This window comes from Vicia villosa, linkage group LG2, assembly GCF_029867415.1.
Source record: "Vicia villosa cultivar HV-30 ecotype Madison, WI linkage group LG2, Vvil1.0, whole genome shotgun sequence".
Classification (NCBI taxonomy): domain Eukaryota; kingdom Viridiplantae; phylum Streptophyta; class Magnoliopsida; order Fabales; family Fabaceae; genus Vicia; species Vicia villosa.
In genome coordinates this window covers 203039639-203057520 of record NC_081181.1, presented here as the reverse complement: position 1 = coordinate 203057520, position 17882 = coordinate 203039639, and the positions used below count along the sequence as shown (strand labels likewise).

Genomic DNA, 17882 nt, shown 5'->3' with positions numbered 1-17882 from the left:
AGCTAGCTTCTCCATCGGATAATCCATTCTCACCGGTATAAAATGTGCAGACTTCGTCACTCTGTCCACCACGACCCAGATAGCTTCACAATTTCTGACAGTTCTCGTCAAACCTGAAACAAAATCCATCGATATGCTATCCCACTTCCACTCAGGAATAAACATCGGTTGCATAAACCCAGACGGTTTCTGATGTTCAATCTTTGACTTCTGGCAAGTCAAACAAGAATACACAAACTCAGCAACTTCCTTCTTCATTCCAGGCCACCAAAACAACTTTTTCAAATCATGGTACATCTTGGTAGCACCAGGATGAATACTCAATCCACTACGGTGTCCTTCTTCCAAAATACGTTTTCGGATTTCATCAGCATCAGGAACACAAACTCTGTCACCAAACTTCAGCATACCATTCTCATCCACTCTGAATTCACCACCCTTGCCTTGGTTAATCAAAGTCAACTTATCAATCAACCCAACATCAGCTTTCTGACCTTCTCTTATTTCTTCGAGAATACCACTAGTCAGCTTCAGCATACCCAATTTGACACTAGTAGGAGTATCTTCACACACTAAACTCAAGTCTCTTAATTGTTCAATCAAATCCAATTCCTTCACCATTAGCATAGACATATGCAAGGTCTTCCTACTCAATGCATCAGCCACGACGTTTGCCTTACCAGGATGGTAATTCAAACCAAAATCATAATCTTGAAGGAATTCTAACCACCTTCTCTGCCTCATATTCAACTCTTTCTGATCAAAGAGATACTTCAGGCTTTTATGATCACTGAACACCTCAAATCTCGAACCATACAGATAGTATCGCCACAACTTCAAAACAAACACCACAGCTGCCAACTCAAAATCATGAGTCGGATAATTCCTTTCATGCACTTTGAGTTGTCTCGACGCATAAGCGACCACTTGTTGATTCTGCATCAATACACCACCTAAACCCATCAGTGATGCGTCACAATAAATTACAAATGATTCTGTCGGATTCGGCAAAATCAAAATAGGAGCACTAGTCAACCTCCTCTTCAACTCTTGGAATCCTTCTTCACACTTGGCATCCCATATAAAGGCTTGTCCCTTCCTGGTCAGTTTAGTTAACGGTAATGCTAACTTTGAAAATCCTTCAATGAACTTTCTGTAGTAACCCACAAGACCAAGAAAACTACGAATCTCTGACACTGACTTCGGGGCTTCCCACTGAGACACAGCTTCTATCTTTGTAGGATCCACAGCAATACCATTCTTAGAAATCACATGTCCAAGAAAACTGACTTCCTCTAACCATAATTCACACTTCGATAGTTTGGCAAAAAGTTGCTTCTCTTTCAACAGCTCTAACACAGTTCTGAGATGCTCTGCATGTTCTTCCTCACTCTTAGAATATATCAGGATACCGTCTATAAACACCACTACAAACTTGTCGAGATAAGGATGAAAGATCCTGTTCATATATTCCATAAAAACACCAGGTGCATTAGTAACTCCAAACGGCATCACAGAATACTCATAATGTCCATACCTCGTTCTAAAGGCAGTCTTCTGAATATCGTCATCTTTCACACGTATCTGATGATACCCAGACCTCAGATCAATCTTACTAAACACACGTGCTCCAATCAACTGGTCCATCAAATCATCAATCCTCGGCAATGGATACCGATTTTTGATAGTAACCTTGTTCAATTGTCTGTAGTCTACACACAGCCTCATTGAACCCTCTTTCTTCTTTACCAGTAACACAGGCGCACCCCACGGTGAAACACTAGGACGGATAAATTTCTTCTCGAGCAATTCCTCTAACTGTTTCTTCAGTTCAGCCAATTCAGACGGTGACATACGGTACGGTGCCATCGACACTGGACTAGTTCCCGGAACCAAATCAATAGAAAACTCCACTTCTCTTTCCGGTGGCAATTCGTTCACTTCTTCTGGAAAAACTTCTGGAAATTCACATACCACAGGTAACTCGCTACCCGCCACTTTTTCTTTCACATCCATCAATGCGAACAACATAAACACTGTTGCACCATCCTTGATAGCCTCATTCACTTGCCTAGCTGTCATTTCCAGACTATCAAAACTAACCTCTTCAGGAAAAATTACCATCTTCGTAAAACAGTTGATATGAACACGGTTGAATTCCAACCAGTTCATTCCCAGGATTACATCGAGTTGCTTCAACGGAAGGCACACTAAGTCCATCCCGAATTCTCTACCAAAAATGTCAACCGGACAATTCAAGCATGCAGACGAAGTAGTTACTGAACCCGACGCAGGAGTGTCAATAACCATACTTCCATTTATGTCAGATATTTCAAGATTTAACCTCTCAGCACAATCCAAAGAAATAAAAGAATGAGTTGCTCCAGTATCAATAATTGCAACTAAAGGTGTGCCATGAATGAAACACGTACCTTTAATTAACCTGTCATCTGGAGTAGTCTCTGACCCGGTCAAAGCAAAAACCTTTCCTCCTGATTGGTTCTTCTTCGGCTTAGGACAATTCGGACTGATGTGACCCTCTTCACCACAGTTATAACAAGTCACAACCCTCTTCTTGCAATTAGCAGCAATATGACCCACTTGGTCGCACTTGTAACACTTCTTCTGATCAAGCTTGCACTCATTCCTACGATGTCCCATCTCGCCACAATTATAACATCTGATACGAGAACTGGAATCTCCCCCACTGGGTTTCTTCCAATCAGCAGCTTTGCCTCTACCATATGGCTTACCTCTATCCATATGTTTCTTTCCTTTCTTGTCAACCAACTCGCGAGAATGAGATGACTTCATCTTGATGTTATCTTCCTCAAAGATTCTACTACAATCTACAAGGTCAACAAATCTCCGGATTCTCTGGTACCTGATACCTTGCTTGATCTCATCACGAAGACCATTCTCAAATTTGACACATTTCGAGAACTCACTGGCTTCATCCTCATTGTAGTGCACATAGTACCTTGCCAGTTCCACAAACTTGGCCGCATACTCTGGTACCGACATATTGCCTTGAACCAGTGCCAGAAATTCAACTTCCTTTCTGCCCCTGACATCTTCAGGAAAATACCTCCTCAGGAATTCCCTTCTAAATACGGTCCAAGTAATTGCTGTACCATCAGCATCCAGTTCAGCTCTGGTTGACATCCACCAGTCAACAGCCTCCTCAGATAACATATGAGTACCATACCTCACCTTGAGATCCTCAGCATAGTCAATGACTCTGAAAATCCTCTCGATCTCCTTAAGCCATTTTTGAGCACCTTCAGGATTATGCGTGCCTTTGAACAATGGAGGATTGTTCCTCTGAAAACTGTTCAGCTGTCTGTCAGCACCAATCGCAGCTCCATTGGCATTCCCTCCTAGCACACCAGCAATCATGCCCAGAGCCTCAGCGATAGCATCATCATTTCTTCCTCCTCTTCCAGCCATTGTTCTCCTTAACACAAACAATCCAGTCAAAACAAAAGTATCGACAATAACTCGTATTAATCACATACACAGGAAAGACTGACACTAAGACGCAAAGACTCTGGTCACAACGACCGACTATGCTCTGATACCACTATTGTAACACCCCTCTAATAACCCGCGACAATTAAACAATTATTAATCAGAGTAAACATGCAAGAGGTGTCACAATTCATAAAATGAAGAAAACACACATCGGTACATATCATGCATTCACTGAAACAACTGAAATTATAACTCATTAACCAAAGTCATGTTTTGCACAGCGGAATTAATTCATCAAGTCAACATTCATCATTTAATGTATAAGACTTCAAATAACAAAACAAAATAGAGTTATAATCCGAAACTCCAAAACAACGCGTTCCCAGTGTTACACTGTTGCTCGTATTATGTTATAGGTTTAGAATTCCTCATGTAAATTGTTTAAACATAGGAGTTGTTGCTCAGAACTGTGTTAAACAATATGTGCTTAATTAGTTGTGTAATATGCTTAGAAGAAGCAATCATGTAAACACAAAATTTATCAACTTAATATTGAGGATACCTTGAAAGACCGAGTGAAGGTCAAAAGCTCAAGAAGAAAATAGTTGTAGTCATTGTGGAAATCCTTATAAGAGACCAAGTTGGTCAGATCTTATTGGGTCAGTGATAATCATATCTCAAATGGGACCTAGTGAAGGTCAAACTCTTGTGAGATCAGTGTGGAGAAAATCCTCTTGGATGACTTGGTAGTCAAATTCCTGATAGAGGTCAATGAATGTTGTATCTGTTAAATCAGATCACTGAACATGTCATTGGATGTTAGTCACAGGCGGTTTCTTGTGCAGGGTTAGTCACAGGAGGTTGCTTGTGCAGGGTTAGTCACTTGCAGGTAGCTTGTGCATTATAGTTAGTCACCTACGGTGTTACTTGTGCATTGTATTGTTAGTAACTGGCGGTTGCTCGTGCAATTGTAATCAGTTTTATTATAGTGGATTAAGATTTTGAGTTCAAGGCGAAATCACCTCGGATGGATGAACTGGACTAGCTTGAGAATTTCTCAAGTGAACCAGGATATCGAGTGTTGTTTGCTTCTGCTTATTATATTTTGATCATCATTTAGTCAGAAGCTATAATAAGACTCAAGTTTCAAAGAAAGCTTAATGCTTTTGAGAAACATTAAGCTTCTGATAAATCAGAATAGAAAGCTTCTGATAAACAAAAGCTTCCTAAGCTTCTGCATAAGAATTTAAAGAAAGAAAAATTTATTGAAAATCCAATTCAAACCCCGATTTCTTGTATTTTTCTCTACCTTCATCAGGTTATCTTAGAAACAATGGATCATCAGCTTTTCGTCGCAGACGTAAGTAGCCATTTTTCTGCAAAACACAAATGGTTCCTAGGAAAGGTGAGACCCTTGTATTTCTCAAGTCAAGTACTTTGAATTTCAGAGGAATAATCACGTTTGGAACCAAGCACATCTCGAGAGCATCAACGTCAAATGCATTAAAATCTTCTACAACCTTTAATCTTTCCCCGAGAACTTTGTATTTGTCAGCCACTCTTGACTCTTCAGCAATGACCCTAGGGTGTGCTCCTCATTTTGCCACATGAGTAGTACGCCCAAGATCTTCGTTTACGTATTGCGAGCCTAAGTCCACGTCGTTGTCATAGTTAGGAGGATTAATGATTGGTATCTGAAAAGGGCAAGGTGTCCCAATCTTCGCAGGAGGTGGATATTATATATTCCCACCTTTAATAGTAATTCAAAATATGGTGTGTGAAAGTCGATAAAATTGTTCTACTTAAAATTTAAACTTCAATTCCTTTAAAAGATTCATCCTTATGTTTCAAAAGGAACAAAGCAGAATGAAATGAAATAAATTGGAATGGAGTGAAACCGGGTAGAACTGAATGAATATCTCATTCTATTGTTTGAATATTTTAGGATGAATGTAATAAAAAAAATATTATTTGCCAAAATCAGATGGAACACAAATGAGACAAAATAATAAATTGAATGAAATGCATTCCATTATGTTCTGCTCCATTTCATCATCTTTTTACCAATTCAAATGATAAAACATAATGTTATTTCATTCAATTCCGCTTCATCCAGTCGTAATCCATCAATTCAAACATACCTTAAGGGTATGTTTGGATTGACAGTGGTCAGAATTGATTCTGAGAGAATTGAGTTTGGTAGAATTGATTTTAATAGAATTGAGTTTAGAAGAATTGATTTATGTTTGGATACAATGATATAAAAGTGAGTGTTATCAATTAATGTTGTTTGAATAGTTTTAACAAAATTGATTTCGAATTGTATAATTACCAAAATGGTAACAAATTCTAGTACAAATCAAAAAGAAAAGAAGTAATTGATGAAAATTAAAGAGGGTAAAGTAGGAAAATTTAAAAGAGTTGTAATAAATAAGATCTAATAAATGTAGAATTGATTTTACTAAACTCAAAAGCTAGGAATTGTAGCTTCTACTAAAATTGTTTTTGAAGTAGGAGAATTGATTAAAAGTATCCAAACAAGAAAAAAAAAACAAATTTTCAAGTTGAAGTGGACTAGAAATGCTTTTGGGACTTGTAGAAGTCAATCCTAACATGCACGAATTCATTTGTATGATTAATCAGACCCATATTATAACATAAATTAATATAAAATATGTAAATTTATTATACAAAGTGATGAAAAGAATTATTGCCCTTTTTGTAGTATTTTAAACAATAGTTTTGAATACCTTCTCTAACTAAATGATTAATGAGTTTTAATTAAAATCAAATCAATTGAAATACTTGAGTTAAGTTTTTCATAAAAATATTTTTAATTAAATGTTATTTATTATTTATTATATTTCTGTGTCATTTGGACCACTTTTCCATAGGAACTAAAGAGTTAAGTAAAAAACAAAATGAAATCTTCAACATATTTCTTTTGGAAATATCAATAAAAACAAAATAGTCTACCCCCGTTATGACAAAATATAAGGAAAAATAGATAAAAGTAATTAAATATATTCAATTCCAAATTTTGACAAAAATATTTGATTTTTTAATATCTTTTACTTATATTTTAATGTTGAAAGAACCATTTACAAATACTAATTAATGTAGTAGAACTTTTTTTTTTTACAAGAATGCAGTAGAACTTAAAAGCACTAATAAAGAAGATTTTTTAGGACCAATAGTCAGTTAGTGTTTGGCCCAACTTTTTATCTACTTTTTTTCTTCTTATAAGGAGATGGAGGGCCAAACACATTTTTTATAAAGCTCTTATGAAAAAAAGTAGTTTTTTTTTCAAGACAAAAAATTAAATAAAATGAGCTTTTAAAAAAGGCGTTGAAACCAACTTTTTCAGAGTTTAAAACATGTGGTCGCGGTTCGAATCCCAACGAAAGCATTTTCTTTAAAAAAAATTACGCTAGTGCAGTAAACGGTAGTTTTTCAATTTTTTATTTTTTCTACGGTTCGTAACATCTAGAGTTATGTTTTATTTTTTCTCTCCTTCTGTTTACATCATCATTTTTGTATATACTAGTTTTGTCCAACTTTTTATTCGTTTTGTATATTCTATCATATTTTATAGTATAATGATTTTCAATAATAATATTATTAATTTCTTATACTATACACTAGGTTATAGATGTTAATACAACAATTAATCAATACGCATTATATATATATATATAGGGAGCGTATCCGGTGAGAACTGATATCTTTTATGAGAAATGAGAACTATTAATATCAATCATCAGATTCAATTAACGCTTAAGATTTAATAATTTCACATAAGGAGCACTTTATTGAATCTTTTCTATTATGTTTAATATTTTTTATAAAAATATAATCTTACCAAAAATACTTTTCAATATGCTATTTATTTTTTCAATTAATATATAAAATTTAACTTTTCCATGATATATCGTACAATTTTTTTAACTCTCTTGATCCTTTATATCTATTGCAAAATAAAATCATATTTTTTTAATTGTTATGGAATTTTAATATTATTTATTTTATTAAAATATACATGTATAAAATATACAATTTTATTATATTATTATTTATTGTATTGTTAAGGAGTTCCAGATATTATTATTTATAAAAAAATTATATTCTATATTTTTGTATTGTTAAAGATTTTTTTGGATATTTTAATTTGATTGATTTATTTTAAATAAATTTTACTATTGTTATAATATTTTAATAATTGTAGACTTTTTATGATATTGGTAAACTAGAAATTGTAATCTTATTATTTATTTAATTAAAAAATAATAAGATTAAAATTTATAATTTGCCAATAGTTAAGAGGGGTCATAACTATTAAAATATTATAACAATAATATAAATTATTAAAATAGTCACAATTGTAAAATTTGTAAAAATAAAAAATTTCAAACACGTAAATAAATAAATCAACAGAATTTAAATACTGGTAATACTTTTACATTCTTTAATATTTTAAATAAAATATAAAGAATAAATCAAATGAAAATATTGTTTTCTTATAAAAGAAATAATTTTAATCAAATAAAAATAAGAACTTGTTAAAATAATAATTTCTTAATTTGTAAATAAATAAATCATCCAACCTAAAATGTAGGTTATAATTTCAAATTCTTTAATAGTTTTAATAAATCAATATATAGGTTATAAATAAATAAAATTCTTAGTCAACAAATTAAATAAAGTTCTATACCTTAGATATATCTATTTTACAGTCATAGTCTATTTTAATAAGATAAATAATATCAAAACTCTCTAACAATAAACAAAATATAGAATATGAATTATTTATTTTTTATAATAAATTTAAAGAATCAAGAGAGATTGAAAAAAAAAAGTACGAGATAACATGGAAAAATTAAACTTGATATATTTGATATAAAATTAAATAGCATATAGAATAATATTTTTGGTAAGATTCAATTTTTATGAAAATTTTAAATATTAAAAGTAATAGAAAAGGATTCTATAAAGTGTTCTTTATATGGAATTATTAAATCTTGAGCATTAATCAAATCAAATGGTTCATATCGATAGTTCTCGTTTCTCACAAAAATATCAGTTCTCACCGGATACGCTCCCATATATATATATATATATATATATATATATATATATATATATATATATATATATATATATATATATATATATATATATATATAACTTTAATGAAAAAATAAAATTTAAAATAACTTTAAAGTTTAAAAAATAATCACAACCAAACAACTTTAACTTAATTTGGCAAAATATTCTTTTTGGTCCCTTAAGTTAGCCTTAGGGTTCATTTTGGTCCCTTAACTTCAAAAAGTGTCACATTGGCCCTTAACTCTTCAAATGGTGTCATTTTAGTCATTTTTGTAACAGCGACGGAAAAACTCAAAAATTGGTCGCTATTTTCGTCGCTAATATGACAAAAAGGACTAAAATGACACCTTTTGAAGAGTTAAGGGACCAATATGACACTTTTTAAAGTTAAGGGACCAAAATGAACCCCGAGGATAACATAAGGGACCAAAAAGAGTATTTTGCCACTTAATTTTAAAAGCTCTTATTTTTACCTTTAACTTTAAAGTAACTTTTAAGACTTAAAAAAGTCGGGCCAAACGAGCTCAGTCCAGTGGTGATTGACACTGGACTTGGTAGGGAGATATTTAAAAATAATATTATCCTTATTATCATTTTAACAAAATAATATTATCCTTATTATTTTTGAACTTATAGCTTTTAACTTGTGACTTTTTTTCTTCTATTTATATCCTTATTATTTTAACAAAATAATATTATCCTTATTAATTAAAATAATCTTTTATGTCATTTTATATCTGTCGGCTAATGAAACATCTAATTTATCAAACACTCATGTTAGCTTATTAGCTATCAGTCACCAACTATAAACTACCAGCTATTAACTACCAACTATAACTTAACTATAAGTTATCAGCTATCAACTATCAGATAGATTACCAAACAGAGCCTGTAATTTTTATGGGATAGGTTCTCTTAAAATATGAACCCTCACGGTCTCACCCTTTAAAGGAAGAGAAAAATACATGAAATTCCATCCTTTACTCTTTCTCTCATGTGAAAATTGCACTTGAGAGAAACTATTCTATCGAATGAATGATAAAAAAACCCCTCTAATTAGTTTTATTTGAATTTTGGAGAACTTTTTAGCTTATTCTAACCAAGTGAACTTTAATTTATAAAAAAGACAAGAAAATAATTTTATTTAACATTACAATTTTTTAATAAATTTTTATATTATATTAATATTATAATAATTTTTAATTGGATACAATTTTGATATAATTTTTTAGGTGTGAAATTTATTATTTTTTAATAAAAATATGATAAGTATATAATTTTTTCCTACACATATATAATTTTATTCTATTTTTACTCCTTAAATTAAATTTAATTACCTTTATCATATTTTTATTTAAAAAATAATAAAAACCATACTTAAAGAATAGTATCTAAATTTTTTTCCTTTGCAATTTTCAATCTACTTAGCTTTAATCTAACTAGCAGTTTGTTTTATTTAATTTTTCAAAAAAAAAATATATCAAATTACAGCTTAATTGGTTTAGTTCAACAACATTGATATTTTAAAAATAAATAAAATAAAATATATAAAATCTTAAAACTAAATAAGGTTTTGTGCCATTAAAATAAACATGTAAATACATTACGATAAATTCAACATATTTCTTTATATATTGCAAAATAATAATAATAATAATAATAAAACAACATATTTCTTTATTTTATTTGTTTCAGTTTGCTTCCAAACATAAAAAAAGATAATCAAATCAATTTAATTTATTAAAAACTATAATGATTCTTTACTGAATAACAAAAATTTTGATTTGAAAAAAATTGTTATTCAACAGTTTTGTTTTGTTTGAAATTCCAAACCAATATACTAAATTTTAATTCCGTTTAAATTTGAGTAAATTCTAATGGTTTGATTTAGTCTAATTTGGAATTCTATCATAACTACCTTAACATAAATTTTTTCTCAACTATCAAATGCGTTTATTAAAGACGAATAGCTTGAGACAATACAAATCGATGCCGTAATTCATTTTAAATTAACAATGGATTAGTTTTCATATTTTACCTTTTATATTTACCCAACCACTCCATATTACTTATGGTAAGAATCTTAAATATTTATTTTATTTTAAAAACAATTAATTAAAAAAAACACACAAAGGAAACCTCTCCTTCTCTTTCTCTAACTCTAAGTTCCCCTCTCTCTCTTTCTCTCTCTCTCTCTCCACACACAGAAACATTGCTCCCTGACCCAACCCCAACTCCTTCTTCTCATTCCACCCTCAACTCTCTCCAAACTCTTCCATTCCCAAATCAACCTTCTCCCAATTGGATCCATCTCACCCCACGTCCCCCAACCTTGATCAGATCGAATCAACATTCTTCTGCTCAGGGAAGGGCATTTTCATTGAAATGGGAATGCCCAATCCCAATCTCACCCTCATTAAACCATGAACAAACCCACCCTGCTTCCTGACCAAGACCAACAACACCATCAACATCAAGATTTCTTTTACGAATCACACGACCGCTTACTCTCTCTCTCCTCCTCTTGCTCCTGCTCCAACTCCAACTCTGACCAAGAACAAGAAGACGAACAAGATAATAACAACAACATCCTGAACTGCAATAACAATAACAGTATTTGCAATTACAATTTTGCCCTTAACAGTTACGACATATGGATCTCCCAACCTACCTCCGTCTCCGAACGAAGAACCCGTCTCCTCCAAACCATAGGTTTATCTTCCGACCCGACTCTCTCACGCGGAAACCCTATCCCTCCTTACAATGCCATGTTCCGATCTAAATCTGACGGTTACAATAATTCTCTCTCCAATGAACCTTCTAATTCTTCTTATTCTTCTCCTTCTTCTTGTTATGTAAATAACTCTACTCCCGGTAATTCCGGCGGATCCCCCGGGAAACCTCCGTCTGGAAAGAATAATTCTAGAAGAAGTCATTCCGGCGCTGATTTCTTGCCGGGGAGTTCGGGTTCTGCGGCGGAGGTTGTTGAGACGGTTGTGTCGACGGTGGAGATTGCGGTTTCTGGGGAGGCTGGTGAGGCGGAGTGTGGTGAAATTGAAAGAATTGAAAGAGGGGAAGAAGAGCAAGCGTGTACTATTAGAGATCTTGACAATGGGAAGGAGTTTGTTGTGAAGGAAGTTAGAGAAGATGGAATGTGGAATAAAGTGAAGGAGGTTGGGACTGGGAGACAGTTGACTATGGAGGAGTTTGAGATGACGGTTGGTCATTCGCCGATTGTGCAGGAGCTTATGCGGCGGCAGAATCACGAGGAGACTGGGGATGGAATTGGGGGGAGTGGAGGTGGTGGTAGTGGTGGTGGAAGTGGGAATGGGAGTGGGAATGGAAATTCTATTAAGGGGAAGAAGAAAGGGGCGAGTTGGTTGAAGAGTATTAAGAGTGTTGCAAGTTCGATGGCAGGGAATAAGGAGAGGCGGAGCAGTGATGAGAGGGATACTTCGTCGGAGAAAGGCGGTAGGAGGTCGAGTTCGGCTACCGATGATAGTCAGGATGGTTCGTTTCATGGGCCGGAGAGGGTGAGAGTGAGACAATATGGGAAGTCGTGTAAAGAGGTAACTGCATTGTATAAGAGTCAAGAGATTCAGGCTCATAATGGGTCAATTTGGAGTATTAAGTTTAGTTTAGATGGGAAGTATCTTGCTAGTGCTGGTGAGGATTGTGTGATTCATGTTTGGCGGGTTGTGGAGTCTGAGAGGAAAGGTGAGTTGTTGCTTATGGAGAAACAGGAAGATGTTAATGTCAATATGTTGTTTCTTGTGAATGGGTCGCCGGAACCCACTTTGTTGTCTCCTTTGGCGGATAATCTTCCAGAGAGGAAGAGAAAGGGGAGATCGTCTGTTAGTAGAAAGTCGTTGAGCTTGGACCAGTTTGTGGTCCCAGAAAATGTGTTTGCACTCACTGAAAAACCCATTTGCTCCTTTCAGGGACATTTGCATGATGTGCTTGATCTCTCCTGGTCTAAGTCTCAGGTTAGCTTCTGTTTGTTTTGGTATGGTATTGCTAAGGCGTTTTCGATGCCTTGGTGTGTATATTTGTAAAGTTTACTGTTCGCTCTTATGTTGGCATTGGTTGATTTTAGAAATTGATGCAACTACACATGTTAAAGGTTTTATTATTGGGCTTCTATTATTGAGTGAGGAACTGATGAATTGCTTTTGTTAAACCTTTTTTAGTTTTATTCCTTGAGTTTATATCACAAACCAGTATTTGATATATATTTGGGTGGAATTGTCTTCAATTGGCTGAACCATTAGTATACATTTAACTGTTAGGAATGTCTGTTATGTTGTTTGGGGGAGGTTCCCAGACTATCATCGTGTCGTGGAATGTGTATGCACAAGGCATTATTGCTAGGTTGGTGACTCTCATTTGGGTTGCATTAATATTGTCTTAAAAATAGGTATTGTTAGAAGAAATAGAAACAGTTCGGTCCCAATGAAAAGATTTCTGGATCTTTTTCTTCTCTCCTACTCTTTTCAGATTCAAGTTTTTGTTTATAAACTTTGATTTTAATGGGTCTAAAATGGTTTATTTTTCCTAGAGTTACATTATGATTCTAGATCTTTCTTTGAAAGAAGACATTTAAAACTGAACAGTTTAGGGAGGGAACTTACACACGGTAGGCTTGCAGTGTGTTCAGAGATCTCTTTATATTTAATGTTCCTTTGATAATAAAACACTGGTCCCGTATATCTAATTTTTACTGCAATTGCATGCTATAGCGAACTGTGAATGGGAGAGAGTTTAGCTTAGCTAGCACATAAGGGAAAGGGGAACAAAAATTACTGCTTAAACGACAGATAGAATGTGTAAGGTCAGTAACTTACTTAGGATAGCTCATTAAGTGTTTGAACTTTTAAAATTGACTTGCTCACATCACCAAATTAATATTGTTGTTGAACTACTTCACACCCAATGTTTAAACAGACAAAAAATATTTGTAGCTGGTTCTAGTTTATATTGTTTTTATGAAATCATATTAAACTTAAAGGTTTGAATCCTATTACAGAGGGAATAAAAATCCCTTGAAAGTTTTGAATTGATATCTTTAGTTTGCCAAACTGCCCCCTATAGTATACGTTGGAGCTGGAGGGGATGCATTCCTATTTGAGTCATGTCTTATTGTTTACGGTGACACTTGTGCACATAGGATGAATTCCTCTGGAAGTAACTTAAATTTGAAGAATGAATTATAATGATTGATATTGTTGCTAGCTCAGACAATTTGTTTGAATTTTAAAAAGATTCAATGCGGCAGGGGATGTCTTGCTTTACTTGTTTAGCTTTTCAATGGATGTTTGTTGAATATTTTTAAAATTTAAATAGTTTTTTGGACATTCTTGTAATGTTTTTATTCCACATTTTGCACAGCACTTGCTCTCATCTTCAATGGACAAAACAGTGCGGCTGTGGCATTTATCTAGCAAGTCTTGTTTGAAGATTTTTTCACACAGTGACTATGGTGAGTAAATGTGATCACTCTATCATCATGCAATACACTTACCTTTAGGCTCCCTTCTTCTGCCTTTTCCCTAGTAAAAAAGAATTAAATTTGAAGTCCATCCTATTCCTGTCCAATTTAATTCAAGATAACGATTTTTAAGATTGGGTAATCAATTATGTACAAGGCATAGTTTTATCAAAATTTGCATATATGACTAATTATACGGGAGTTTTTTAATTCTCAATAGGGTGGTTAAATTTAGCAGTCAAAGCAATTCAATCCACTCACTCTTTTTTTTCTCTGCTAATTATATCTTTCTGTTTCAATCTGCTTTCTGTCTGGCACAGTAACTTGCATCCAGTTTAATCCTGTTGATGATAGATACTTCATCAGTGGTTCTTTGGATGCTAAGGTTCGTATATGGAGCATTCCTGATCGACAAGTTGTTGATTGGATTGATCTTCATGAGATGGTCACTGCTGCATGTTATACGCCTGATGGCCAGGTTGGTTCACTGTTAATATGCATCCATTTCAGCATTCAGAAACTCAACAGTTCAGTTACAACTTAAGTTAAATTTTCTGCAGGGTGCACTAGTTGGTTCATACAAGGGTAGCTGTCATTTATATAATACATCTGGTACTGTCAGTTGCTCCTCTCTTTTTTCTTTCATTTTATAATTGTGTTTATTCATCTAAACACTATTCTTCAATTGTGGGGCCACTGATTATCGTCTTGTTTTTATATTCTATTCAGAAAATAAGTTGCAACAGAAAAGTCAGATCAATTTGCAGAACAAAAAAAAGAAATCAAATCACAAGAAAATTACTGGTTTCCAGGTAATTTAATGATTTAATGGCTTACTATTGTACCTAAGTTATGATGCTTATGATTGTCTTTGTATTTGGATTTTATGAACAGTTTGCCCCTGGTAGTTCATCGGAAGTACTTATCACTTCTGCTGATTCTCGAATTCGGGTTGTTGATGGTATTGATCTGGTTCATAAGTTTAAAGGTGCGTAGCACTAGCTAAGGTCAAGTCATATTTATTTAGATAAATTGCTTTCATTTGCATGATAAATGGTGTTTGATTATATGGTCAAAGCATTGCTTTTACAACTGTTTTGGACTTTTGGTGGTGCATGCTTGCTACCTCTGCAGGTCTATAGTATATATTTATTGTTCTTGCTGATCAAACTGATGTAAGTTTTGTGCAGGTTTTCGGAACGCAAGTAGTCAGATTTCAGCCTCCCTCACAGCAAATGGCAAGTATATTGTTGCAGCAAGTGAGGATTCCCATGTATACATCTGGAAAAACGAAGCCGATTGCAGACCTAACAGAAGTAAAAGTGTCACCGTGACACAGTCCTATGAACATTTTCACTGTAAAGATGTGTCAGTGGCCATTCCCTGGCCTGGTATGGGTGATGCATGGGACATGCATGATACATTTTCTGGAGAACAACAAGAGCTTGATAACAATAACGATGAAATCGCATCAGCCAATCATCCTCCTACTCCTGTAGAGGAAAACTTTGGTGTTGAGGGTTCACGGTCTGCTTCAGGTTACAATAGTCCGCATCATGCAACCATTGCGAGTGCGACAAACAGTTACTTTTTTGATAGAATTTCTGCAACATGGCCAGAGGAAAAACTTCTCCTGGCTGCTAGAAATCATCAAAGCCCTCGCGTAAGTACGGATTTCTCAAATGGGGTAAGTCAAAAAATGTCAGCTTGGGGCATGGTGATTGTTACTGCCGGTCTACGAGGTGAGATTAGAACTTTCCAAAATTTTGGATTGCCACTGCGAATATAAGAGGCAATATATGTATGGCTATATGGCATGGCGGAGAGTGAGATGATATCAACTCAGAAGGAAGTTGAGATCACCTTCTCCATTAGCTGGCACTAAACTGTACAGAAAAGTGGGTGAGGTTTGTAATATTAGCAGGGTTTCATTTATTTCCTTGTTCTTGTGCTTATTGGATGAAGATAGGTTATCATTTCATTCACGCACTTAGGGGGGAAACATTGTCAAACAAAAAAGAAAAAAAAAGGTACACCAGAAATTTAGAAACCGATGGATGTAATCGGTAAATGTAGAGTAACGCGAGTATTGCAAAGCTTATTGAAATTAGAAATGATGATTCTTTTACACTTGTTTTTTTTTTTTTTTTTGTTAATGAGTTCAATATGTTGTCAAAGTATCAGTTTGCAATAAGTACCATAGAAGTGTTAGCCTCTCCAAATCCATTGTTCAGTCTAGAAAAACATACTTCAGGCATGTTAGAGCTATGATGATGCTAATTGGCTATTCTGTTTTGGGGGGTGTCTTTGTTGTAATTTCCAAATCACTCGATTAAGAGTTCATAGAATTTAATCATGCAATGCATCTGAAATGCTGTATGTTCTGATGATGACTCACCAATTTTATGCTTAAGAATTGAAATGGGTATAATTCACATTTCATCTTAATAACAAGTTCAGCAATTTATTTTCTCACCTTTATACCTTCTCACAAATCTTAAGGTGAAATCCCAAAAATGCCTTTAATTTCGGAGATGTTTACTCGAATGCGACATTTTCAAATACTTTATTATATTTAATTTCAAATATGCATATTCAAAAACATTTTTTTTTGAAAGCAAATGAGTGAAACACTTTATTATATTTAATTTCAAATATGCATATTCAAAAACATTTTTTTTAATGAAAAATAATGTTTTCGGATATGCATATTAGTAAAGTGTCTTGTGTGTTTTTTTTTTTTTTAAATTTAATATTTGGTGTAACTAGACAGGCATACTTAGTATTCACACATCAATGCAACAAATATGTATATATCAACATTGTCTCTATTGAGAAAGACAGTTGAAAAATTGAAAAATGTTTCAAATAAAATTGTAAAATCTGAATATATAACTAAAAATCAAATAAAATCAAATTAAGAGTCTACAAAGTATTACGGATTTTTTCCAAAAATATGAAACCATAAAATAAATCAAATAAAATAGAAAAACAAAAAAATTAGGATCTTAAGGGTGGTGTTCCGTATTTTGTTCCAAAGTACGAGATTTTGATTCTCATTTTTCTGATGAAATGGTACGGTAAAGTTTCGATTCATAGTCTATAGACTTAAATAGTCATTTGGTCCCTGTAATTTAGCGTGTTTTTTATTTTCGTCTCTGTATCTTTTTTTCTTGGGAATGATCCCTCAATGTTAAAATCTTTTTGGCTTTAGTCCCCAAAGTTAAAATTCGAAGGAAAATTCGCAGAAAACCTGCAAATTTTCCTACGGATTTTAGTTTTAGAGACTAAATCCAAAAGAAATTCAATATTTAAGGATTTTATCCAAGAAAAATAATATACAAAGACAAAAACCAAAAACACGCTAACTTACAGGGACCAAAAGACGATTTAAGCCTAGTCTATATTTCAGAAAACCGAGTTTTTATGCTAGATCACGTAAAGGCAAAAACTGCAGGAACACAAGGACGAGAACGTGAGGATACAATTTCTATGACTCTAATATTGGTTAAAATCGACATAGAGTCCCTAGACACGGTGTCAATTTCAATGAAAAACATGTAATAAATGGAGTAAGAGGTGTTTTTGAAGATGCATTACCGAATTCACCTTAAAAAGTTTCGGAGATGCATCTCCGAACCAACTTTTGACAAAAACATGTTAAAGGTGAGTTCGGAGATGCATCTCTAAAAATTTCTAAAACCAATCTCAGATTTTCGAAAGTATGAGACACACCCTAAAGGTGGAAAAAGAAATCGCCCAGATTCATTAGTAGAACAGTAAACTCAATTAAGTTAAACGACTGTTGAAATAT

At 33.6% G+C, this 17882-nt stretch overlaps 1 protein-coding gene across 1 annotated transcript; it reads left to right on the top strand.

The window, feature by feature from the left end:
• The first annotated feature begins 10703 nt into the window (after nucleotides 1–10703).
• LOC131653651 (uncharacterized) lies at nucleotides 10704–16196 on the top strand. Its single transcript, XM_058923905.1, has 7 exons — nucleotides 10704–12566; nucleotides 13969–14059; nucleotides 14389–14546; nucleotides 14629–14680; nucleotides 14798–14880; nucleotides 14963–15056; nucleotides 15259–16196. The coding sequence occupies exons 1-7, from the start codon at nucleotides 11004–11006 to the stop codon at nucleotides 15855–15857; spliced, it is 2640 nt and encodes an 879-aa protein (XP_058779888.1). The 5' UTR covers nucleotides 10704–11003; the 3' UTR covers nucleotides 15858–16196.
• The last annotated feature ends 1686 nt before the right edge of the window (nucleotides 16197–17882 follow it).

Excerpts from the sequence above, each read along its gene's own strand:
- LOC131653651 (XM_058923905.1), top strand. The coding sequence starts at position 11,004 with ATGAACAAACCCACCCTGCTTCCTGACCAAGACCAACAACACCATCAA. Across the intron at positions 14,547-14,628 it reads GTTATACGCCTGATGGCCAG|GGTGCACTAGTTGGTTCATA; the intron begins GTTGGTTCACTG and ends AATTTTCTGCAG. Across the intron at positions 14,681-14,797 it reads TCATTTATATAATACATCTG|AAAATAAGTTGCAACAGAAA; the intron begins GTACTGTCAGTT and ends TATTCTATTCAG.